The 27,027-nt window shown below is 44.1% G+C and overlaps 1 protein-coding gene across 1 annotated transcript; it reads left to right on the top strand.

Moving 5' to 3' along the window:
• The first annotated feature begins 7,729 nt into the window (after positions 1-7,729).
• ece2b (endothelin converting enzyme 2b) lies at positions 7,730-27,007 on the top strand. The gene is made up of 19 exons (XM_047594340.1): positions 7,730-7,975; positions 13,587-13,679; positions 15,091-15,226; positions 15,336-15,551; positions 15,637-15,761; positions 16,295-16,441; positions 16,998-17,063; positions 17,886-18,074; positions 19,474-19,616; positions 21,711-21,825; positions 22,193-22,303; positions 22,427-22,525; positions 22,608-22,685; positions 22,765-22,868; positions 24,512-24,622; positions 25,192-25,259; positions 25,395-25,585; positions 25,658-25,753; positions 26,429-27,007. The coding sequence occupies exons 1-19, from the start codon at positions 7,943-7,945 to the stop codon at positions 26,603-26,605; spliced, it is 2,298 nt and encodes a 765-aa protein (XP_047450296.1). The 5' UTR covers positions 7,730-7,942; the 3' UTR covers positions 26,606-27,007.
• Positions 27,008-27,027: the final 20 nt, after the last annotated feature.

The raw sequence follows: 27,027 nt of genomic DNA, 5'->3' as shown, positions 1-27,027 counted from the left end.
TTGTCCTCCCTCGTATCAACACAAAGCTGGAGCATATGGTATTAAGTTTGGATGACCACATCAAAGACCAGAACCTCAACATGCACGTGGACTACTCTCTGAGCGGGGACCCTGAAGTGACATCACGCAGCATTGTCGTTCCTTTCAAAGTGAGAAACTAACACCTACAATCACCTGACACTCACACTGAACATGACCCTGAGCTAGAAAAGCCAGACTCTGCTCTGCAGAGTGTGAATGTTCCTGTTCTATGGTGAACTCTAAAACCACCTGACCATATGTTTAGAGTAGGGTTGGGCAGTAATACAGTGATAAGGTACCGCCGGTGTCTTTCAACAGCAACAGTATCAGTTTCAATACCGTCATCACAGTCATTAAAAAAAAAAAAATTCAGCGCACTTATATAGGAGATAAGGATTAAATATAAGATATAATTAATTTAATGCCTAACAGTGATTCCATGTCACTGTTGGTGTGTGTGCGGCGCATTCTGTGCAGATCTGTTCTGGATGGTCAGGTTAATTTAATAGTGTGACTGTTGTATTTGCACTTCTTAAGCTGTTGCGAAGAAAAGTTGTTAATAGTTGTTATTGTGCACATTATGTTTTTATTGTTTCATCATTAGTGTCTGGTATTCAGTTTCTGGACGTAGGCACAAGCCACCAGTTTGGTGATGCTTTCGGGCGCGAGTGTTGTGTATTTGGTCCTGCACACAACTTGGACCAGGAGCGTTTCAGAAGCGAGCGTTTAGCCAGACCTTGTTTACTGGCTCAGATTTGGCCATTTTCCCGGCGTATGTTCTTCTTAACCTGCTTCTACATGCGTAAATATGCTACGTAGTTAATACGTTTTGCTTTCGTCTGTTTTTACGACCGGCAGTTTGCACGGGGTATTTTATTTTGAAAATCCACCAGACTCTCTTTGTTCTTTCTGTGTCTGGCTCCGCCCACTGCAGGTGGTCTGTGTAAACGCATGCTTGGTCATTTTTAATTAGCCATGGTAATGGCGTATACCGCAGTAAAATGTGGAGACGGTATGAAGGTATCAAAACTTGGACAGTGTCCAACCCTAGTTTAGAGATGAAGCAAAATGAAGGCAGAGTTTAGAGATGGGTCAGATCATGTGTGATCCATCTGGAAGCCAGTGGACGGAAGCTGAATTCAGACAGTGAAACTGAACCGCATTGTGATGCATTACTTGTATTTGTGTGTTTCAGGCCATGATTTTTGTACCAGATAAGACTGTTGCTGCCACTTCTATTAGAGCTGGTGCTGATCCATCTTTCACAGGAACTGACCGGGCTGTGTCTGTGGGCATCTCTGAGTTTTTCTTCAACAGTGCTGCCATCGCACTCTTCCATTCTGGAAAAGCGGTTTATGAAATTGAGGTGAGAACAACAACAAGAAAAGAAAAGCACTGCCTGAATGAAGAGTTCCCTCAGTGCATCAAGTTCAGTAGTTACACACACAGGTATTGTCACATTATAGAGTCAATAAAAATACTGAACCCTGGTGACGTCCAGGAGAAATAAAATGTCCAAAGGTTGAATTGTGTGTACGTTGCATTTTGGAGCCAGATTCACTTTAAGAGGTAAAAACCCAACGTGGAGGAACTTTGGGTTCTTTGGTTTGATCCTAATGTCCAGATGGAGACTGGACCTGGTTCTGTTTCACTAGAACCTTTGGAGAACATGTGAGCTCTGTGGTGTTTCTAGAAACTCTGGGTCCAGGTCTGGTCCAGGTCTAGTCCAGGTCTGGTCCAGGTCTGGTCCAGGTCTAGTCCAGGTCAGGTCAAGACCAGGGTCAAGAATATTTTCCATTGTTGATGGATTTTGTAACGTGAACTCTGTTGTGGTTAGTAATTTCTGCTTTGTGCTAATTTTAGCGATTACTTTGGAGGAGGAACTTAACTGAACCAAATCAACCTATGAAGCAGGTTATAAACGCAGGGAGCTACTATTGGTGACAGATAACGTGAAGCACGTTATCTGTCTACCAACATTAAGGAAAAGGGTCTCCAGAGAGTCTAGGGTGGAGATGTTATTCAACTTTTGTGTTTTTGTCAAATATGAATAAATAAATGTACAGTTTTGCTCCTCTTATCACCTCCTCTGTTCTTCTACACAGGCATATGGCAATCCCATTCTTAATATGTTAAGCAAGGCTGTTCTAGCTGTTCTTAGTTTGCCACAGGTAAGTTTCAAACAAGCTTCGGGTGTTTTGGTTTGTTTCAGCACAGTCGACATCAGACGACAGAGACAATCAAACAGACACATTAAGTTAAGAGGAGACTAACATCTAAAGCTGATGTTGGACCATGAGTCTGTTTGGTTGCATCCATGTACTGTTACACTGATGCAGTAATTTGCTTAGTTTGAGTCATAAGCAGGTTCACGTGTTTCTAGATTCTGATCATGTTTAGTCCACTACTGACTCTGTGTTTCTGTACCTACTGAAGCTTCCATTCCAGGTGAAGCTGACTGAGGCTCCGATCATCATCATCACCACCAAGGAAGGATTCTCTGCTACTGTGTCGTTTACAGCAGAATCTGAAAAACCACCTAAGACTCTATCCGCGGTAATCACACGTCACTCAGAAAACAGCGTTAACAGTCACTGTTCTGCTTCTGATTTAACTCTCTTTCCAGACTTGTCACATTGGTCTGAAGGTCAATATCCAAGAAAACCACCTGGTTCTCGACTCTGATAAGGCCAAGTAAAACAAACACACATCCCTCTGCTCTACAGAACATTATGTGTCACTATACAACACAACCACTTGTATTAACATCCAGTTAAATCTCTACAGGTGTGAAACCCACGACAAACCAAAGCCTGTGGTAGGGAAACAGTTCAATAATGAATCCAAGTCATTTCTCAGTAGTGATGCAGATGACAGTAACAGTGTGTGTTGTGTTGTGTGTAGAAGGGGATCCTGAACTGGAAAATTAAAAGAGACATTAAAAAGCAGTTAAACGGTGAGCACCAACAAACAGGGAGCTGGTACGATGGATGTGTTAGAGATTAAACTGGGTCATAATCTGTGTTGTGTGTGTGTGTGTGTGTGTGTGTGTGTGTGTGTGTGTGTGTGTGTGTGTGTGTGTGTGTGTGTGTGTGTGTGTGTGTGTGTGTGTGTGTGTGTGTGTGTGTGTGTGTGTGTAGGCTGGTTTGATGAAGGGATGCCGATACCTCTTCCTGAAGGACTGGACATTGTAAATGGAAACGTGAAATATCACGATGTGAGTCTGTTTACGTTCCTCTATCAGTGTCTATTAGTGCGTCCATGGTGCATGTAGTTTTATGTTACACTGCTGTGTTTGCCTGTGTGTGTGTGTGTGTGTGTGTGTGTGTGTGTGTGTGTGTGTGTGTGTGTGTACAGGGCTTCATGGTGGTGGAAGGAGACCTGAACTTTGTTCCTGAGGGAGGAAGACGTTCGTGAAGTCATTGCTCATGTAACTGCAGCGTCTCTGCTCGTCTTCCAGCAGGTTGTTGTTGTTGTTGTTCATCGGTCACATGATCTCTCATCGTGTTTTCTACAACAGCGTATAAATACTGCAGCCTTTCAGTCACACGGCTCATTTATCAGATTCTGTGTCTTCAATAAAAGCTTCAACATCAACAGCCTCAATGTGATGGAACCTGTGTCCACGGTTGAGACGTGGCTGAACCCTGTGGAGACGGACACGTGAAATAATAGTCACACAAATCTAGATTTATTTTATGCATCAAATTTGATGAATTGACATTTATAGTAAATTCTTTTTAATTTAAAGAAAACCAACATCAACAAAAGCACAGTTCATTGTATTTGATATAACAGCAGGTTTTCATGAATGACAACACAAGCACAAGTCATGAGACCACAAAAAAAACACAATCAAAAATGTTTCAGTCAATAACGAACAGACTGAGTTTCCTTTCAGCTGTTGCCTTCATCAAATGTTATTTCTATTAAAGGCTAAATATATTTCACATTCACACAATTTAAAGCAACGGCTTCTATTGAACTTAATTTCACCACTGACAGAAATAATAATGAGAAAAGGTCGTCATGATTAACGTAGTTGAGTTTTCAGAAAGTCACAAAGAACGTGTTGTGTACAAATACTTATTTCTAACAAACAGTTTTCAAATGATTTGTGTTGGAGAAGAAGACAAACCTCCATTAAAGAATACTTACCCAGCCAGCATCTCCACCCATGTGGGGCCCATGGGGGTTAACTTTGGGGGGTTCAGTCCTGCTGATAAGGGTCCCAAGTGCATTCGTCCGTAGTTTCCATGGTGACCCCACCTGTGTTTGCCCATATGGGCACGAAGAGGGATCAGACCGGGCTTTAAATGGGGCCCAACTAGGCTACGTACCTGGGACCCATTTAGGCTGCACCTGTGTGACCTCAGTCTGTCTGGGCTGTAGATGGGACCCAAGAGGGAGGCTTGTATGAGACTCATGTAAGCCCCCGGCCTGTCTGCCCCATATGGTCCTGGAGTGAGTTGAGGCTGGGTTTTAGCTCCACAGATATGTCCTCAGACACAAGCTAACATGCTAACAGAAAGCTGCAGAGTCAGAGATGTCGGCTTTCTTCAAACAACTCTCATTCCAAACATTAAATTACATTGACAAGATTACAAACAAAAGCTTTACACTTACCAAAATCAACGTTGGAGAGAACTGGGGGCAGGTGCTTGGCTTTGACCTCTTGCGTTTGAATGTGTTTGGCACTAACAGTTTATGCGCACTAACCAGAAACGGACATGTGCACTGGGGTGAACAGCTCTGTCACTTAAGTCTCATACCACAAACCACGTTCATTTAACTTAATGAAACAAGCATGTGGGTAAAAGTTGCAGAAAACTTGGTGAGAGAAAGTAAACTTATAAAAATAGTATGAATTAAGCTAAATGCACTATTTCATCTGCTGCCGTAGAAACCGTTTACATTTTTAACCATGTTTTTAGAATGTTATACATGTAAAGAACCAATCATGGTTAAAACATTATCTAAACCTTTTGATCCATTTCACACCTTGATGAAGAAAAGTATTGGGTTCCTTCAACGTGATGCAGTGTAGTGTCACCAAACCCACTGCACAGTTAAGTTGTCTCCTACAGATTAAACCACAACATCTGATTTGAGGGAAAAGCATCCAACTAATTCACTGAGCACTAAATACAACCTCTCTCCATCTCTCATACACACCTCATCCACTTACTTATGTGTCTTAGTTCTGACAGACAATGTTATATTCTCCATTTTAAGGCACATAATACAACCATAGCAATGTATGTTTGTTAGCAATAAGAACAGATAATGTAGTAGGCGCTAAATGCACTGGAGCATGTGTAGCTTGCTAGCGAAGCTGTGCTGACAGAGTCTCTGCAGGTATCAACTACACAAATTTAAGACTCTAGGATCATAACAAATACAGTTTAAGACTCATTTCGCTTCCATTCTGGCCTAAAGGTCCAGAATTACTTGCAAAATATATGAATTTATTGACAGTTCTTTCACACTGCAGCGTTTGCTGGCATTTTATGACCGCTCTATGTTTATTTCTGATTTGCTGTGGGATTCCAGCACCTTGATGTCCAATGGTCCAAACTTTCTTTGCACAAGGTGCAGAGTGATTCATAGATATTTCCATCCACCAGCTTCAACCATGCGTTAAATTCTTCATTCCGGAGCCACAAACTATTGAATTTGCATTTACCCATCTTATAAAGTATGTATAACTACTGATACTGTGCGGCAACAGCTTATAAAGTTAAGGATAATATTCAGCTTACAGTCTGAGCCGTTAGCCTGTTAGCTCGTTAGTAACTTACTGAGCCGTTAGCCTGTTAGCCCCTTAGTAGCTTACTCTTTCCCAAGTGTTGTATTAGCACAACTTGGCCAAAGAAAATTCAAGTGATACTGTGGGGTTAAGTCAACGTTTCTCCGCTGCTATGCTACATGCTAACACACCACGGCGCGCCCACAGCATGCTAGCTACTAGCTAGCTGGTTGTGCACAGGTACTTTAGTTCCGTTTTGTACTTACGTTGTAACGTCCTCAAGTATCCAAAACATTTAAAAGCCAGACTGAAGTTTATACATTTGTTTTAAGTGAAAGTAACGTCAATGCATTACAAGACCTTTCAAAGTCCTATTTAAGACATTTTATGGGATTTTAAGAGAATTTTAGACATTTTAAGGCCTTATTCAAATTATTGGATTTTAGACTTTTTAAGACTCTGAGGATTCTGGCTAAGTGTGTTTATTCCCTCCAAACAAGTTTCTGAAAAACTACATTCTGCACAAATAAAAGATAAATGTGTTGATAAATCATCAGTCTTACCTTAATTAAGCCACAACAGAAGAAAGGAGAAGAGCATCACCTTTCACCCCCAGTCAATTAATTACATTTGCCTTAGAACAGATGAATCTTTGGAATGGAAATAATAACGTCCCTACTTTCTATGTCAGTGTTTACATTATTTCTGTTTTAAATTAAAACCCTTCTTTAATCTACTTCATCACGTTTGAAAGCTGTGGCTGTAAGTAGCCGTGGATGCTAACTGTGAGCTAGCCCTGACCACTGACTGTATGATCATAAACTAATGAACACTGAGGCAGGAACGATGTGGATATGGTTTATTCTCCATCTCCTCCTTCACTGAGAGGAAGAAGGAATAAAACAAGACACAGATGGAAGATAATGAAGTTTTCTGTGTACTGTGGTTTTCTGTCCACTAGAGGGAGATGTTCCCCAACATTTTAAAGCCAGGAGGTTTCATTCGAGATTTTTTCTTTTTATTTATTTTATTTACTAGAAGAAAGAAAATCTGTGTGTATTTTTCTGAAAGATTTAATTTAACGGAGAATCTTCAGGCTTCATCTTCATCTTCATCATCATCTTCATCATCATCATCATCATCATCATCATCTTCATCTTCATCACCATCACCATCATCATCATCATCATCATCATCATTTTTTCGTCCATACATCTTATTTTTATTTATTTATTTTATTTTTATATATTTATTACTCAGTAACATAAATATTCCTCATAGTCAGTCATGTTTACGTTTAGTGTTGTTGTGTTTTGTGTTGTCTTTGTGTTGTTCTATCTGTTGTTCCTTATAAGGGACTTGAACAGGCTGCACCTCTGAGCTCTGCTCCTCAGCTCCACTTCAACACTTTACTACTTTAATCTGCTCTTTAAAGGCTGAGCTTTTAATTTCACTGTGCTTCTGTGGAGTGATGATAAATCCTGATCCTGATCCTGATCCTGATTCAGATTCTGATCCTGATCTTGATTCTGATCCTGATCCTAATCTTGATTCTGATTCTGATTCTGATTCTGATCCTGATCCTGATCCTGATCCTGATCTTGATTCTGATTCTGATTGTGAACAGGGTCCCGCTGTCATTTAAATTCCTGGTTCTTGGTTCCTGGTTCCTGGTTCTTCAGGTTGATCTGGTTCATCTCGTCTCAGACTGAATCTGATTGGTCCTGGATGTAGAAAGAGACACATTAAAAAGTCTTTATTTATGACAAAGAGAAGAGGAGTCGTTAGATAGATAGATAGATAGATAGATAGATAGATAGATAGATAGATAGATAGATAGATAGACCGGGGGTGATGGATGGATGGGTGGAGGAGGTGACGTCTGGATGACGTCAGTCTCTCTGTGTCTCGGGGTGTGTTTGTTTATGAGAGGAAGAGGCTGGTTGGATGGGCGGGGTCTGAGGAGAGAGCGAGAGACACAGAGAGAGAGGGAGAGAGAGGGAGCAGAGAAACGTCCTCCTGCTGCTACTGCACGGACAAAAGGAGGAGGACAGACACAGAGACAGGGACAGAGACAAGGACAGAGGGACACAGTCGGACGGACACCCCGGGAGGATGGGCCGGCGGAGTGGCCGTCGGTAGCGCTGTGTTTTCGGGGACGGAGCCTCCAGGATGAGCGTAGCCCTGCAGGACCTCCGGAACACCGTGAGTACACACACACACACACACACACACACACACACACACACACACACACACACGCGCGCGCTAACGCAACATTCACGCACACGCCCACGTGCACGCGCGTGCACACTGTCGCAGTACCACCTGCCAATCACTGCTATGATTGGCAGCTGTGCGTGACGTCAGGGTTCACCTCTGTGCTGACGTCACCGATCAAACAGGTTGCAGATCAATAACACCAGAGAAGAAGAAGAAGAGACTTCCTGTTACCAGACATAATAAAAACCATCTTCTTCTTGTTCTGTGTTTAATTAACTTCTGATTATTTGCACATGAAGGTTCTGGTTCTGGTTCTGGTTCTTCAAACTAGAGACGGTCTAGAGCGTTAAACTGGATTCATCAACAAGTGTTTATCTGTAGTTTGTTTTTTTTTTCTACTAAAAATCTGAGACTGTAACCAAAACAAGGCCCTCAGTCCAGAACATGTATTTATTTATGTGTGTTCATTAATGAACATGCATCCAGGCAGCAATAGCCCTAAATATACCAGATTCAAGCAACAGGTAACACAAACACATGATGAGACATAGAACAGTAGATCCAATAAGACCCCATCACAGACAGGGCGTCACTAAGAAATCAAAAGTCAGTCGTTACAGGACTGGTTTGGTTTCAGTGTAATGGGTTTAATGTGGGACACTCCCTCACGGAGAGAGGAAGACGGGTCCAGATCTGACTGCTCTTTACAGAAACACCATTTTATCCAAAAGCGTTTTTTTCAGTGTGAGCTCCCCCTTTTTTTAAGAAAGTCAGTCATGGGAAATGATTTATTATAGTAAAGTTTATCTTCATGTTGGGAACGGATTCTTCTCCAGTAAAGATAATTTGGTGATGGACAGAAACGTAGAAAACTAGTGTGTTCAGGTGCAACTCTGATAAATTAGAGAATCATCAGCGTATAAACTGATATTTACCTTAGATCAGGTGAACATGGAGGTTCTCATACAGAGCCATCTCTCTTTGAGACAGTTTATCTTCTAAAATTCAGCATCTGAACCTGAAAATAATAAATGCAGCTTTTTGCTCTGAGATAAAATTCAGTTACCTGAACATTTTACCATTATATTCATTTTTCTTTGTCTTAAATCACATTTAAGTTCATGTAGACGTTTATTTATTCTTTGATGAGGGAGCTGAGCTGCTCGTTCCATTTATTCAGTTTTTCATTTAACATCACCGTCTCTGTCTTAAGATTCTTTATCATCATCATATGTTTAAAAAGTACCAGGAAGTTCTATTTGTGTGTCACATTACATAGTTTATTTATTTATTTTGTATCTGATCATTTCCTAATGTGTCATTTACTATTTTGTAACACATTGTATTTTTTCTTGCTGTTTCATATCAAATTAAATTAAATCGTTTTGTATTGTTTTGTTTTCTATCAAATCAGATCATTTCCCACTAATGTCACTAATTAGCTGCTGGTGCGTCTTTTACACTAATTTCAAGGTTTTGGTTTCTGTTGCTTTGACAAAGCTAGAAATCAGAACAGAGAAAATAATCTTTGCTCTGTCCAGTCCTGATCCCTTGTTGCAGTACTTAGTGGTTAATGACACACACTGTAGATGATGATTGACCGCGGCCAGAGTCTCTGCTAATGAACAGATGAGTGACTCCTCTTTGTTGGAGTTCAAATGGAGCCGCTCCTTGAAGGAAATCAGTTTCCAGGAAACGTCCAACAAAGATATGAGGAAGTCACAGACGGTTAAAATGAGGCGTCACCTGTTCCAGCTTCCAGAGGACCGTCTGGTTTGGCCAGTTCACAGATTATCAGCTCCCACTCCTGAGAAGACGAGGTCAGGGACAGAAAAGCCCTCGAGAGTTTACATTCAGACTCAAAATCGCAAAAAAAGATTAATAAAACACACATTTATGTGATTAAAGTGAATCATGGAGTTAAATTTGTTATATTTTGCTGTTTTGTATCCTATCGTATCGTATTTTATCACATCGTTTCGTATCACATCGTATCGTATCGTATCGTGTTCTATCATATCGTATCACATCGTATAGTTTCACATCGTATCGTATCATATCACATTGTATCGTTTCGTATGACATTGTATCGTATCGTATCACATCCTATCGAATCGTATCACATCACATCGTATCGTATCGTATCGTATCGTATCACATCGTATCGTATCGTATCGTATCGTATCATATCACATCGTATCGTATCGTATCGTATCGTATCATATCACATCGTATCGTATCGTATCACATTGTATCGTATCGTATCACATCGTATCGTATCATATCACATCGTATCGTATCGTATCACATTGTATCGTATCATATCGTATCGTATCGTATCATATCGTATCGTATCACATCCTATCGTATCACATTGTATCGTATCGTATGACATCGTATCGTATCACATCGTACCGTATCGTATCACATTGTATCGTATCGTATCGTATCACATTGTATCATATCGTATGACATCGTATCGTATCACATCGTATCATATCGTATCACATCGTATCGTATCGTATCACGTATCGTATCACATTTTATCGTATGGTATCACATTGTATCGTATCACATTGTATCATATCACATCGTATTGTATCATATCGTATCACATTGTATCGTATCACATCGTATCGTATCGTATCACATTGTATCGTATCACATCGTATCGTATCACATCGTATCGTATCACATCGTATCGTATCACATCGTATCACATCGTTTCGTATCGTTTCGTATCGTATTGTATCGTATTGTATCGTATTGTATCGTATCGTATCGTATCGTATCATATCACATCGTATCGTTTGGTATCTGACAGGATTCTAGAGTCATGGACTCAGATCAAATCACTGTTCACCTTTTCACCTCTAGTTGACGGCATTCATTCCTAGTAGCACATTGATATTTGAGCTATATTTTGTATTAATCGAATACTTTTATATTCAATTTCTAAGTCTTTTTATATTTTTAGGCATCTGGGTTGATGGCAAAAAAGAAGAATGTATTGTCCTGGGAAACATGTTTCTACACTGAGCACATGACAATAAAGTCTTTAAATCTTTGAATGTGTCGTTTTAAACTGGACCAGATTCAGAGTGGACTGAAATGAGAGAGAGCCAGAATGACTGGGGGCTCCTTTAACTCTTTCGGTTCAGCTGGCAGCGTGAGAGCGCGAGGGCCGGGCAGCCTCCACCGTTTCCTGTCTGCAGCTCTGTGACTTCCTGTCTTAAGACGCCCAGTTTCCATCTGAGCAACAAAACAAACCGAGACCCCAGAGAGACAGAGAGTCGGGGTCAGCCCTCTGACCTTCATCACCCTCTCCATCTTCCTCCTCCTCTTCTTCTTCTCTTTATTTTTCTTCTTTCTCTCTATCTTCTTCATTTCATTTATTTAAAACAATGACATTGTACATGAATCATCTTAATAGTTATGTACCAATGTTAGCCAGCTGGCTAGTTTGTAAGATGTTTTAAGAACCATTATCATATCTGAGAAAATCAAAGTAAATCAGAACATCAGATGAGAACAGAAACAGAGGAGTAGTTCACATGTGTGGTTCTTCAGGTTCTTTAGCCGGAGACTAAACGTATTGTCAGAGGTCTGGTTTCTTATGTCAGACGGTTCTTTATTCCATAGTTTAGAAACTCTCACAGAGAAGCAGAGTTCACGGTGGAGTCGTTGACTGGTGATGTGTTCACATCCTTGGGGATGGAGGAGGAGGAGGAGATTGCCATGGTGATGACCTGTAGATGCTGAGGTCGTGAAGCAGTTAAAGGACGAAGACTCGTTTTGCTTCTTCTCGTTCGTCTCCCTTTTTTTTTCAACCAAGGCTGGTTCAGAGCCAGAGCCTGACTTAGCACCGGTTCTGTGTATTTACACCACCTAAGCACTGGTTCTAAACAGGTTCTAAACTGGTTCTAAACTGGTTCTAAACTGGTTCCAAGCAAGCACCAACTACCCCAAAAAGAACTTGGTGCTAGATCGTTGCTTAACTTGTTCCAACCTGGTTCCAAACTGGTTCCAAAACAGTTTGAGTTCCTGGATCGGTGCTTAACTGGTTCCTGATGCCTCCAAAGAACTGGTTTGCTTTTCCACAGACCAAGAGCCAAATAGAGCCGCATCATGACGCTAACGTCATCACGCTAACGTCATCACGTTAATGTCATCACGCTAACGTTAACCCTAACCCGACTTAGACGTGAGACTTTATTTATCACTTAGATTTCCATCAAAATGAAACTTCAGTGCCATGGCTCAGCAGGAATATTCACCTCAGTTTTATTTAAATACCACTTCAGAAAATTCAGCTACAGCGAAAATGAAGTTTGTACGCGGGTAAAATAAGAGCATAAGACACAAAACAGTTAAAAACAATAAAAACACTAACAGCACCAGACCAGGGCAGACTCGGGTTAAACACCAGGGAATAAAAATAAATAATTAATCTAAAAAATCTACTGATAAAACCTTTTGTATAAGTAATAAATAAAAGATAAATCTATGACACAGGTGGTGATGCTGGTCCTGTCTGCGCCACAGTCCAGAGGAGACAGCTGCTGTGTTTCAGCCTCTGTCATTCTCTCTTTTGTTTGTGATGCTACCTGCTGGTTTTAAAAACGCTTCAGGTCTGTAACCACATCCAGGTTCTTAGCTTTGGCCCCTGTTTAGATATCAGCACAGCTAATATCAAAGAGCTATGCTAAAGAGCTAATGTTAGCCTAACACGTATAGTCCATGTCCATGTCTCTGCTGTCCAGGTCTTTGTAGAGGACTCTCTCTAGTCTCCAGTGGACATCCCAGGCTCTGGTCCATGCTACTAGATGTTATCGAGCTTTAGCATCACGTTTACAGGGACAGTAGGAGACCAGCACACCCCCGCCAGGAGTCAAACAGACAGAGACAGAGACAGAGGGACAGAGGGACAGAGGGACAGAGGGACAGAGACAGGTTATATAATGGGTCCATTAGAGCTGAATGGAGATGATTCAAACACATTATCTAATTACACACACACATGATATAACACACACACTCCTGTCTCCTAGCAACCAGCCCCCCCTCTCCCCCTCAGTGTGCGTCATCAATTAAAGAGGGAGGAGGAGGAGGAGGAGGAGGAGGAGGAGTTTGTTCCAGATCAACTAGTCTGAAGTATGAGGACACCTCCTGCTCATTCTCCTCCTCCGCCCTCTCCCACTCCTCCTCTATCAGAGCTAACATGCTAATAGCATCAATGTCTGTGCTGTGTGGTGCAGTGGTTTCCATGGTAACCCAGCGCAGCGTTAGGAGGAGGAGGTGCTGGATGTGTGCGTTGTCCTCCTCCTCTGGAGTGGGTGGAGCTCTGCTCTGTTTATGCTGCAGACTCAAGATGACTCCTCCAGGAGTAAACACAGGAAGAGGAGGTTTATCTGATCTGAACAGCTCTACGCCTCCTCAGGCTGAGACCCCCAGCCCCCTACCCCCCTACCATCATCCTCCTCCTCCTCCTCCTGCTCTCCTCCTGTCCTCCCTCTCCTCCTCCTCCTCCTCCTCCTCCCAGTGAAAGTCTTTTCTCTCATGGTCGTTTGTCTTCCTCTGTCTCCTCCTGCAGATGTCCAGCTATAAGCGAGCTACGTTGGAGGAGGAGGAGGAGGAGGTGTCGGATGCTCCTGCTGAGGCCTCCTCGTCTCCTGACAGAGTGGAGGTCAGTGGAGGCAGGAATGTTTTTAAATGTGGTGACTGGAGCCTGAAATAAAGAAAGTAATTCACAATAAAGACTGAATTACAGATAGAAATACAAACAGCTGATAGTAGCATCCTAGCATCCTGGCTAACAGTAGCCCTTCCTAGCATCCTAGCTAACAGTATCCCTTCCTAGCATCCTGGCTAACAGTAGCCCTTCCTAGCATCCTAGCTAACAGTAGCCCTTCCTAGCATCCTAGCTAACAGTATCCCTTCCTAGCATCCTGGCTAACAGTAGCCCTTCCTAGCATCCTAGCTAACAGTAGCCCTTCCTAGCATCCTGGCTAACAGTATCCCTTCCTAGCAACCTAGCTAACAGTAGCCCTTCCTAGCATCCTGGCTTACATTAGCCCTTCCTAGCATCCTGGCTAACAGTAGCCCTTCCTAGCATCCTGGCTAACAGTAGCCCTTCCTAGCATCCTAGCTAACAGTAGCCCTTCCTAGCATCCTGGCTAACAGTATCCCTTCCTAGCAACCTAGCTAACAGTAGCCCTTCCTAGCATCCTGGCTAACAGTATCCCTTCCTAGCAACCTAGCTAACAGTAGCCCTTCCTAGCATCCTGGCTAACAGTAGCCCTTCCTAGCATCCTAGCTAACAGTAGCCCTTCCTAGCATCCTGGCTAACAGTATCCCTTCCTAGCAACCTAGCTAACAGTAGCCCTTCCTAGCATCCTGGCTAACAGTATCCCTTCCTAGCAACCTAGCTAACAGTAGCCCTTCCTAGCATCCTGGCTAACATTAGCCCTTCCTAGCATCCTGGCTAACAGTAGCCCTTCCTAGCATCCTAGCTAACAGTATCCCTTCCTAGCAACCTAGCTAACAGTAGCCCTTCCTAGCATCCTGGCTAACAGTATCCCTTCCTAGCAACCTAGCTAACAGTAGCCCTTCCTAGCATCCTGGCTAACAGTATCCCTTCCTAGCAACCTAGCTAACAGTAGCCCTTCCTAGCATCCTGGCTAACATTAGCCCTTCCTAGCATCCTGGCTAACATTAGCCCTTCCTAGCATCCTGGCTAACAGTAGCTCTTCCTAGCATCCTAGCTAACAATAACCCTTCCTAGCAACCTAGCTAACAGTAGCCCTTCCTAGCATCCTGGCTAACAGTATCCCTTCCTAGCAACCTAGCTAACAGTAGCCCTTCCTAGCATCCTGGCTAACAGTATCCCTTCCTAGCAACCTAGCTAACAGTAGCCCTTCCTAGCATCCTGGCTAACAGTAGCCCTTCCTAGCATCCTAGCTAACAGTAGCCCTTCCTAGCATCCTGGCTAACAGTAGCCCTTCCTAGCATCCTAGCTAACAGTAGCCCTTCCTAGCATCCTGGCTAACAGTAGCCCTTCTTCCTGTATTTAACTGTGGTAACTCCATCTCTCTCAGGTGGGCTTCAGGAAGGGAGGGGTGGACCTCCTGGGGAGGAGAACCCAGCTGGAGGTTCTCCTGTCGGTTCTCCTCCTGGCTGCTCTCCTCGCTCTGATGGCCTGTCTGCTGCTACTGGGCCTGGGACTCAGCTCAGGTAAGGAACCAGAACCAGAACCAGAACCTGAACTAGAACCTGAAACTGAATCCACCCGTCCTTCCTTCTCTTCTCTCTGGGCTCTGCTCCCTCCCATGATGCCTTGCAGACAGTGGGCGTGGCCTGTGCCTGTCGGAGGCGTGCATCACGGTGGCCAGTCAGATGGTGGAGGCCATGGACCGCACCGCAGACCCCTGCTACGACTTCTACCAGTTCTCCTGTGGAGGCTGGATGAGGAAGAACCCGCTGCCGGACGGACGGTCCCGCTGGTCCACCTTCAACAGCATCTGGGAGCAGAACCAGGCCCTGCTCAAACACCTGTTAGGTAGGACGGGGAGCACCAGAACCGGAACCAGAACCAGAACCTGAACTAGAACCTGAACCTGAAGCCGTGTCCTTTGTCCCCTCAGAAAACGGGACGTTCAACGGCAGCAGTGAAGCGGAGAGGAAGACTCAGTCCTACTACCTGTCCTGTCTCAACACTCAGAGGATCGAGGAGCTCGGGGCTCAGCCTCTCATCGACCTCATCGCCAAGGTAACCCACCCTGTCACCACGGCAACGCCAGAACTAGAGCCTGAAACTGAACCAGAACCAGAACTAGCACCTGAACTAGAAAGAATAGCTAAACCGGAACTAGAACCAGTAACTGCACCAGAGCTAGAACCAGAATTACAGCCTAAAATTGAACTAGAACTAGAACCTGAACTGGAACAAATAACTAAACTAGAACTAGAACCAGAAATTGAACTAGAACCTGAACTAGAACTTGAACTGGAACCAATAACTAAACTAAAGTTAGAACTAGAAACTAGAACTAGAACCTGAACTGGAACCAGGGCTAGAACCTGAAATTGAACTAGAACTAGAACCTGAACTGGAGCCAATAACTAAACTAGAAGTAGAACCAGAGCTAGAACAGTTTCTGGAGACAGGTAGTTAAAATTAATTTCTGAGGGAGAGCAGGAAACTGTCTGAGTCATCGTCGGCCATTTTGTGCCAAATCTCTGAGGCTGGTCACATGATCATTTATGACAGGAAGTGTTTTTTTGGTGTTTTCGTGGTCTCAGATCGGCGGGTGGAACATGACGGGCCCCTGGGACAAAGACAACTTCATGGAGGTCCTGAAGGTGGTGTCAGGTCCGTACAGAGCTCAGCCGTTCTTCAGTGTCGGAGTCAGCACCGACTCCAAAAACTCCAATAGCAACGTCATCCAGGTAAACCGGATCACCCAGGAACCACAGCCAGAACCACAACAAGAAACACAGAAGGAGAACCTGAACTAGAACCAGAACCGTGACTAGAAACACAAAAGTAGAACCTGAACTTTAACCATGACAAGAAACCCAGAAATAGAACCAGAAACCAGAACCAGAACTGTGACTAGAAACACAAAAGTAGAACCAGAAACCAGAACTACAACTACAAACAAAAGTAGAACCTGAACTTTAACCACGACAAGAAACACAGAAATAGAACCTCAACTAGAACTAGAACCAGAACAAGAAACACTGAAGTAGAACCAGAAACCAGAATCAGAACCAATACAAGAAACACAGAAGTAGAACCTGAACTAGAACCAGAACAAGAAACACTGAAGTAGAACCAGAAACCAGAACTAGAACCAGAATTACAACTAGAAACATAGAAGTAGAACCTGAATTAGAACCTGAAACTGGACTAGAAGCTGAAATTGGACCAGAAACTGAATCAGATCTAGAACCACAACAAAAAGCCTAGATGAGCTGAGGTTTAACCTGTTGATCCGTGCAGGTGGACCAATCAGGGCTCTTCCTGCCGTCCAGGGACTATTACCTCAACAAGACAGCCAATGAGAAGGTGAGAACCCACAAAGCTGAAGGTGTGTTGGTGGAGGTGGAGGTGGAGGTGGAGCTCTGCTCTTATCAACAATATATAAACTATTGACATATGTTATGAGAGGAGGAGGAGCTACTTGGTGATGTCATGTGTTTATTAGCATGGGCGGTGCCATCTTGTGGTACTGTGATGTCATGGGGCTGGTGATTTACTTAGAGGTGGAGAAGGACAGATAGAGGAAGAAAGATGTAATCTGGACTTTTCTATCTCACCTTAACGTGCAGTTCCAGCTAGCTTAGCTTAGCTTAGCTTAGCTGCTGCTAAGGGAGCCTCCTGGTGGATCATTAGTTCAACAAGTTCTTTAAGACCAACTGATGCAACGAGGAGCTTCTCATTTCTTCACCAACCACGTGTAAAGACACAGAAGATGTTAGTGGAGGAGATGTTAGTCTGGTGGAGGAGATGTTAGTCTGGAGGAGGAGATGTTAGTCTGGTCTAGAAGATGTTAGTCTGGTGGAGGAGATGTTAGTCTGGTCTAGAAGATGTTAGTCTGGTGGAGGAGATGTTAGTCTGGTGGAGGAGATGTTAGTTGTGGAGATGTGTGGAGGAGGAGATGTTAGTGTCTAGAGATGTTGGGAGGAGATGTAGTTGGTGGGATTTAATCTGGTGGAGGAGATGTTAATCTGGTGGAGGAGATGTTAGTCTGCGGGAGAAGGGTCAAATCATTGGCTGCATCAAGCAGAGGAAACATCTAGAAACTACTGAAACTGGCTTAAGAACTTTATTACAGACTGGAAGGATAGCTGAGAACCCTTGACACATACGTTTCATGTGCCCCTCTAGGTGCTGGTGGCGTACCTGGACTACATGGTGGAGCTGGGAATGCTCCTGGGGGGCGAGAGGAGCTCAACCCAGCAGCAGATGCAGCAGATTCTGGAGTTTGAGACGGCACTCGCCAACTTCACCGTCCCCCAGGACCAGCGCCGAGACGAGGAGAAGATGTACCACAAGGTCACCATCGCTGATCTTCAGGTGAGAACCAGGAACCAGAACCAGACAATCAGAAGTTCCTGATGGAACGAACATCAGCTGGACGACACAGCAACAGACAGGCATTAGAACCAGAACTAGAACCAGAAGCCTGCCTTCCTTCCTTCCTTCCTTCTTTCCTTCCTTCCTTCCTTCCCCTCTCTCTTTCCCTCTCTCTCTCTCTCTCTCTCTCAGGGTCGCCATGGCGACTGTTGCCAGAGCGGTTGCTATGTGCCTGTATCTAGAGAGGGAGAGAGGTTAGATAACAGGTTATTATATAAATGATGAAGATGAGGCTTAACGGTTCTGTGCTCGCTCTCCATGTTGTCTTTGTTTATATTTATGGTTGCCCTGGTCAGCTGACCCTGGAACCAGGATCAGGATTAGAACCAGAACTAGAACCAGAACTAGAACCAGGACTAGAACCAGAACTGGAACCAGTCCCGCAGAACTGAAGAAGCTACTCGGGTGAAACTCAAAGAGTCCTGTTGCTTTTTTAAAAACTTTTTGGATAGAACCTGAAGAAACAGAACTAAAACTAGAACCAGAATCTTTCCTCTCTGGAGATGGTGGCTTCAGTGGATCGTGCAGCATTAGATTTATAACGGTTTCTGGTTTCCGTGCTCATCTCTGCAGCTCATGTGAGAGTTCTGGTCGGCCTTCTCCGCACCACCGTAGAACACTGGAACAGTTTCCTTTATGAGGCCATCCTCTGGGATTTGCCTCCTTATTTAGGTCCTCTTCTGATTCCCAAAGTCGCCTCCAGAAGCTGTAGCCTTCAGCCCGATAGACAGATAACGTACATTCCTCACACAGTCTGTCTGTTAAAGTGTTCCCACCATCGTTCTCAGTGTAGATCAGAAATATGCAGGAGGTCCTGGACCAAAAAGAACCACTGATGTAGACGACGAGTTTGAGCCGTCTCTGTTTTGTTCAATGTTTCCTGATCCAGTGGGATAATCTGTTGTGTTGTGTTGTGAAAAATGTCTTGGTTTAATGCAGCCTGAGGCCTAATGTGGCTGAACTGAGATTCAGTCTGAAATAAAATCATCAGATTTTTAATTTCACATTAATGAAGATCAGTCCAAATGTCTCTCGGCTCGTAGAACAAATGTGAAGGTTTGTCGCCCTCTGCTGGAGGAAAACAGCCTTAAAGAAGTTCTGAAGCCGACAGCAGGGATTGGTTTTTATCTCAGCATCTCCCCCTCGGGTGGTGCAGTCTGCTCCCACGCTGAGGATTAATGACTTCCTGGCAGCGGTGGGGTCAGGAAGTTAAGATCTGTTTAATGGAGACAAGACGTCTGTGTATAGTTTAATAAAACGAGTGCATTCCTGAGAATCTGTGTCTCTGGAGGTTTTCATAGAGCTGACGTTGGTATGTTGACGTCTGTTTCCGTTGCAGCTGCTGGCTCCAGCGGTGGACTGGTTGGACTACCTGTCCTCCTCTCTGTCTCCTCTGGAGCTCAACGACACCGAGCCCGTCGTCCTCTACGGCAGAGAATACCTGCAGCAGGTGTCCGAGCTCATCAACAAGACCGACCGCAGGTTAGCCGCCTCCAACCCCCCTAACCCTACACCCCGCCTCTGACCCCCCTAACCCTAAACCCCGCCTCCAACCCCCCAACCCTAAACCCCGCCTCCAACCCCCTAACCCTAAACCCGCCTCCAATCCCCCTAACCCTAAACCCCGCCTCTGACCCCCTAACCCTAAACCCCGCCTCCAACCCCCCTAACCCTAAACCCCGTCTCCAACCCCCCAACCCTTAACGCCGCCTCCAACCCCCTAACCCTAAACCCCGCCTCCAACCCCCCTAATCCTAAACCCCGCCTCCAACCCCCCTGACCCTAAACCCCTGTTCTGTTTCTTGAGAGCTCTAAGATGATACTGACCAGTTAGTGCAGTTATTAAAGCTGTTTAACACTCTGTAGGAACCAGGAACCATATGTGGTAACTTAGTGTTCTGGTTCCTTTCTGTGAGGTTTATTGTCATGTGGTTTTCATTGAGCCAATCAGAGAAGATTAAGGAAACATTGTCAGGTCTAATCAGGGTCTAATGTGGTCTACAAGGTCCCCCTCTGACCTGGTTTATCAGGAACCATGAAGAAGAACTAGTGTCCTAATGTTTCTAATGTGATGATGTCGATGATGTTCTAATGTGACAAATACATGTTTACATTAGTTTAAGGACCAGGAGCCAGATATGAGATCAGGAACCAGATATGAGGCATTCATTCATCTGGATTTAACTCAGGAACATTAAAAGTAAAACAGTCTTCTTGTGTCCTACAATAACGGGTTAGCTACAGGTTGAAGTTGTGCTTCTCATACTGAACAGACTGAATACGTCGGCAGTGTTCAGCTTAGCTTTATTTTTTTGTTTTAGTTTTTAATTTACTGGAGGATGTGTCTGCTTCCTCCTCTCTCGTTTACTGGCTCTTGTCGTATACATGATGGAATAGATGTTACTGATGAGGAGCCTTGTTTAGATCTCACTTCTCCTCCTCCTTCCTCTGGACCGTTATTCTACTCTGCTCATTAGATTAGTACATTATGAAATTATTACAGGTGAGCTATGACTCAGAGGACGTCGAGTACGTCAACAATTTGTGTTTATCACGTTTATCGCAAAATGGCAAATTTGTTATCGGTAGGTTATCACACATTCCCTTTTCCAACCCTCTAACCCTCTAACCCCCTAACCCTCTAACCCTCTAACCCTCTAACCTCTAACCCTCTAACCCTCTAACCCTCTAACCCTCTAACCCTCTAACCCTCTAACCCTCTAACCCTCCGACCCTCTAACCTCTAACCCTCTAACCCTCAAACCCTCTAACCCTCTAACCCTCTAACCCTCCGACCCTCCGACCCTCTAACCCTCTAACCCTCTAACCCTCTAACCCTCAAACCCTCTAACCCTCTAACCCTCTAACCCTCTAACCTCTAACCCTCTAACCCTCAAACCCTCTAACCCTCTAACCCTCTAACCCTCTAACCTCTAACCCTCTAACCCTCTAACCCTCCAACCTTCCAACCCTCCGACCCTCTAACTCTCTAACCCTCTAACTCTCTAACCCTCTAACCCTCTAACACTAACCCAGGCCTCAGCCTCATGCTGATTGTTTTTGTAGCAGAAAGTCCAGATGTTGGATGAGTTATAACACATCATGAAGTCTGGAGTTTGGTGGTCTGAAGCTAAAAAAAAAAGAAAAGAAGCGCTGATGCAGAAACAACAAGAGAAAGAAAATAAATTCGACACAAAGACTCAAAGATCCATCAGAGATGGGGAAATGTAGAAAACGACAAGTTGTTCAAGAGTCTGGCTCCAGCAAAGATTAGCCCCGGAATTAGCATCACCATTAGCATCTTACCATTAGCATCTCACCATTAACATTGACATTATGCTCCAGCACAGATCTGCCATGCCAATTCTGATCATGTGGGCGGGGCTTCATGCGGTGACAGACAGTGACGTAGTCAAGCAAAATGGCCGCCGTTGTTAAAGGAAGATGTTTAGATTTAGAAATATATTAACAGGAAATAACTTGAAACAGTTTACAGTGATTAAGACAAACTCATGTTTAGCTCTAAATGTTGTTGTGGGGGGGTGAGGTTGACTCTGTGTCTCTTTGTGCCTCCAGTCTGCTCAACAACTACATGATGTGGACTCTGGTTCAGAAGAGTGTCGCCAGTCTGGACCAGCGCTTCGAGAACGCTCAGGACAAACTGCTGGAGAGTCTCTACGGGACCAAAAAGGTACTTCTGTCCAAAGACCGCTGGTTCCAACTGGTTCCAGTTCTAACTGTTTTTATCTAGTTCTAATTAGTTCCAACTGGTTCCAGCTGGTTCTAACTGGGGTTCTAACCGGTTCTAACTGTTTCTAACTGTCTCTATCTAGTTCTGATTAGTTCGAACTGGTTCTAACTGGTTCCAACTGGTTCGTGCTGGTTCTAACTGGATTCTTTCTTTTCCTAGTGTTACTGACCAGAATTAGATTACTTTTCTAACTGGTCATAACCGGTTGTAACTCCTCTCTGTTAATCCCTAACTAACTGCTAACCAGCTCTCTCCAACTGGTTCTGACTGGATCTGACTGGTTCTGACTGGTTTTGTCTTGGTGCAGTCCTGTACCCCCCGCTGGCAGACCTGTATCGGAAACACTGACGACACGTTGGGCTTCGCTCTAGGGTCGCTCTTCGTCAAGGCAACATTCGACAAACACAGTAAAGAGATTGTGAGTCTCTACCTTCAGAACCCATTGTCTGGCCTCTGGTCTCTGGCCTCTGGTCTCTGGCCTCTGGTCTCTGGTCTCTGGTCCTGGTTCTGATCCGGTCCCGTCTCTCTGTCTCTGTCACAGGCCGAGGAAATGATCAACGAAATCCGCACGGCGTTTAAAGAATCTCTGGACCGACTCAGCTGGATGGACGACCAGACGAGACAGGCTGCCATAGACAAGGTAGACGGACATGTGTCCAGGTGGACGCTCTTGATCCAGGACAAGAAACTGTTAAAGTCTCTTCCTGTCTGTCCCTCCTCAGGCAGACGCAATCTACGACATGATCGGCTTCCCAGAATTCATCCTGGATCCCAAAGAGCTGGACGACGTTTATGACGGGGTGAGTGTTGGTCTAAGAGTTCCTGTGGTTCTCTGCTGCCCCCTGCTGTTAAAACACTGGTGTGTTTCATGTGTTTCAGTATGAGGTGTCTGAGGACAGCTTCTTCCAGAACATGTTGAATTTCTATAACTTCTCAGCGCGAGTGATGGCCGACCAGCTGAGGAAGACCCCCAACAAAGACCAGTAACCAAATAAAACACAGAGTTTGTTCAGGACTCGTATTCACAAAAAAATAAACTGCTAACAGTTAAACACCACCGACCATTAGTGTCCTGCATAAAAACGACACACAAGTCGTGAAAGTAGTCAGAGTGAGTTAAAGTTAAAACCTCCATTTAAACATTTAAACTGAGAATATGACGATTAACAGAAACGAAGACTCCGGCACCGTCTCCTCACCAGTGATGGGAGTAACGGCTTTAAAATAAACGGCGTGTTATTTTAAAGGGCGCGTTACTTCTCAGCCAAGGGAGCCGAGAACAGAGGAGGGAGGAGCCAAACAACCGCATAGGTGATGGTGATTGGCTAAGGTGCAGTGACTTTCACGATAAGCCAATCAGAGGCCGTGTTCAGTTTATACACAAACCAAGCCCACACCAGCAGAGAGATGTGGAGGAAAAGCTGCAGCCGTCACTGGTTGAACCGGGTCGACCCGGGTTTTTCTCTCTGACTCATATCTGCCTGTTACATTACGACTCTACTTCCTGACAGACTGGATCAGTGTAGATGCTTCAGCTCAAAAACAAGTTTTGATCTTCTCCCATAAAGACTGATCTCTGAAGGCACTTTAGCCGATGTGAAAGCAGCATATATCTACCAGTCGGGGTCTGAGGGGCAATAAATGTTAAAAGTTCTGTGTAAGTGCGTGTCTATAAATTCTATATGCAACTGGTAAAAAAAAATCTCATTATTAGACATATTTAAACTTAAAAAAAGATGAGAGGAAACCACCAACATCTCACAACTCAGCTGATTCTGTTCTGAATGGGATCAGATTAGACCCTGATCAGCTGTTACCAGGAACATTTAGTCTGACGGACTCACAGACTCACACACTGGACACAAGGACTCAACAACATTTTAATCTAACATTTTAGTTTCATGTGTTTGGTTGGATTATCTTTGTCGACTTTGAGGACTGAAAGATTCCTTTAATTATTTCTCAGACAAAAAACACATTTCTGAGGTATGATGTAACTTAAAAACACTATGTAATGAATGCATATTTAAAAAACTTGTATGTTTACATTTGTAAAAACTACAAATTAGTTTTTTAAGAAATGAAAGAGAATCACTTTTTATCTACACGCATATGTCCTCTAATTAAAAGTGAAATTATATTATATCTTTACGACAAGAAATAAATAAAAAAATGCAAATAAATGAATACAAATAAACCAAAAGGTGTTCCTAGTTTGGGATGTCCATGTTTTTTAAGGAAGTTCAGCTGATCTGGTCCAGTCTGAAGACCTGACAGTGAACAAGTGAACTCTAAACTAGATGGCGCCCACTGCTGTTTAAAAGGGGCATCACGAGTCACTTTTCATCTCAGCTGATTGGAACCGTCTCACATTCATGTATCGATGCTTCGTCCCCTCCAACCAGCCAATGAGGCTCTACTTCCTGTTGTCTTGATCAAAACCATGATTCAAAGGAACCTTTAGATCCTGGAACCAAAAGTCTCTTTGATCAACAGCAAGACGTTTTGTGAATACGACTCCTGGATGTTTAGATGATGTGTTCAAACAACAGATTAACTCCTCCTCCTCCTCCTCCTCATCCTCCTCCTCATCCTCCTCCTCTCCTTGTTTCCTCTGCTCCTCCAGGTGGAGTATGACTCCTCCTACAGTTAATGCCTACTACATGCCCACTAAGAACGGCATCGTCTTCCCTGCCGGGATCCTACAAGCTCCTTTCTACGCCCACGACCACCCCAAGTCTGTTCACCTCCATATCTACCTGTCTGTCTGAGAGTTAGGATTCATTACTCCTCGATCTAAGAACCAGGGCCTGTATTCCTAAAGCTCCTCCACCAGGTCCTCCAGGTCCTCCTCCAGGTCCAGGTCCTCTGGTGATGCTCCTAGCTGAGCGATTCCAGGACAGGAGCTGTGATGTTAGTGAGGAGCTGTGGTTTCATTGATTTCATTTAGGTCTACTTTAAAATCATTGTTGCTCTTCATCCATGTGGTCTTAACCAGGTAAAATGGCTCAGGGATTAGATTCCTGCTCCATCCAGTCTGTAGCGTTAAATTCATTCTCTTTAAGTCATTCGGGATCTACTCTGAACTTTGAGGGATTCTAATTAAAGTTTCTTAAAATTCGTCCACTAGGAAGAACCCTGCTCTGAGGAGCTTTCGGAATACAGGCTCTTATTGTAAAAGATTAGCCTCCACTGCTAATGGAAGATGCTGGGAGGACTTTAGACCTCTAGTAGTTCATCTAAATCTACATTTGTCAAGTCTGTTGTTGTTGGTTTTGTGTAACTTTGTGTCTTTTGACTTTTCAGGGCGTTGAACTTCGGGGGGATCGGGGTGGTGATGGGTCATGAGCTCACGCATGCCTTCGACGATCAGGGTGAGTCCGTTTACTTCCTGTCACATGTTCTCTGGTTTTATATAAAGACACAGGTTTGAAGTTGTTGTTGTTGTTGTTGTGTGACCTGCTGACTGAACGCTCCGTTCTCTGTTGGACTTCTCGTTAACGCTTCAGGTCGTGAATACGATAAAGAAGGAAACCTGAGGCCGTGGTGGCAGAACTCGTCGGTGGAGGCGTTTCGTCAGAGGACCGAGTGCATGGTGGACCAGTACAGCCACTACACCGTCAACGGAGAACACGTCAATGGGAAACAAACACTCGGAGAAAACATCGCAGATAACGGCGGCCTGAAGGCGGCGTACCACGTCAGTAACCATCGGTTGAATCAGAACGTCACATCTCATCATCATCCACGTACTGACTGATTTCTTCTTCAGGCGTATCGCTCCTGGATCCAGAGAAACGGAGACGAGAAGAGACTTCCTGCCGTCAACCTGACCAACGACCAGCTCTTCTTCGTGGGATTTGCACAGGTGACGTTGCTGTCCTCTTCTTCTTCTGCAATCTGGACCAATGGGAGGAAACACCATCCACCATTTTGGTTCCTACCACCAGATCCACCATGATGGTTTAGAATAGAATTTAGAATAACATTAGCTGTTTGTGGGTCCTTTAGGCTAACGTTAGCTGGTTAATCGGAGCTTTAGGTTAATGTTAGCTGGTTTACAGGTATTTAGGCTAACGTTAGCTGGTTTACAGATGGACTAACGTTAGCTGGTTTATAGCCTTAGACTAACATTAGCTTCTTTATACGCACTTTGGGCCAACTTAAGCTGGTTTACAGGTGCTTTAGGCTAACGTTAGCTGGTTTATGGGCACTTTAGGTTAACGTTAGCTGGTTTACAGGTGCCTTAGGCTAATGTTAGCTGGCTTATTGCCTTAGACTAACATTAGCTTCTTTATAGGCACTTTAGACCAGCGCAAGCTAGTTTACAGGTGCTTTAGGCTAACATTAGCTGGTTTATAGGCACTTTAGACCTTATAGGAGCTTTAGGCTAACGTTATCTTCTTCATAGGCGCTTTAGGCTAGCATTAGCTGGTTTATTGGTGCTTTAGGCTAACATTATCTAACATTAGCTTCTTCCTAGGCGCTTGAGGCTAACGTTAGCTGGTTTAAACTTTTATTTCCTGTCTCTTCTGTCTGTCAGGTGTGGTGCTCTGTCCGGACACCAGAGAGCGCTCATGAGGGCCTGGTCACCGACCCTCACAGCCCCCCCAGGTACAGAGTCATCGGGACCCTCGCCAACTCCCCCGACTTCAGCCGCCACTTTAAGTGTCCGACAGGGACGCCCATGAACACTGGGAGGCGCTGCGAGGTCTGGTAGACGGACTGGAGGTTAATTAGGTGGATCGTTAGTGTCTTAATTAGAGGCTGCAGGAGTAAACGCCAATTAATCTGTTAATTAGACGACTCACTTCGTGTCTGAGCAGAAACAGACTGAGTGGACTTCACCAGACATGAAGGACTGATGAAGATGACGATGAAGACGATGAAGAAGAAGCCACATATGACAGCATTGATTTACTATTATAATTATTATTAATTAATTAATTGTTAATGGGCTTTGGTTTGTGTCTGTTGTATGAAAGAGCTCTTTGACTCCGCCCCCTCTCTGCTGACATCACTGTGATGAACCGTGACATCATGTGTGTGTTTGTGTGTTGCTGTCGTCTGATTGGCTGAAAGGTTTCATTCATTAAAACAGATTTAATTGATCATCAGTGAACACTCGTTAACCTGGTTCCT

The sequence above is a fragment of the Mugil cephalus genome, chromosome 9 (genome assembly GCF_022458985.1).
Source record: "Mugil cephalus isolate CIBA_MC_2020 chromosome 9, CIBA_Mcephalus_1.1, whole genome shotgun sequence".
NCBI lineage: Eukaryota > Metazoa > Chordata > Actinopteri > Mugiliformes > Mugilidae > Mugil > Mugil cephalus.
Note: the sequence above shows the minus strand (reverse complement) of the source record. Positions and strands in the feature narration are given on the sequence as shown.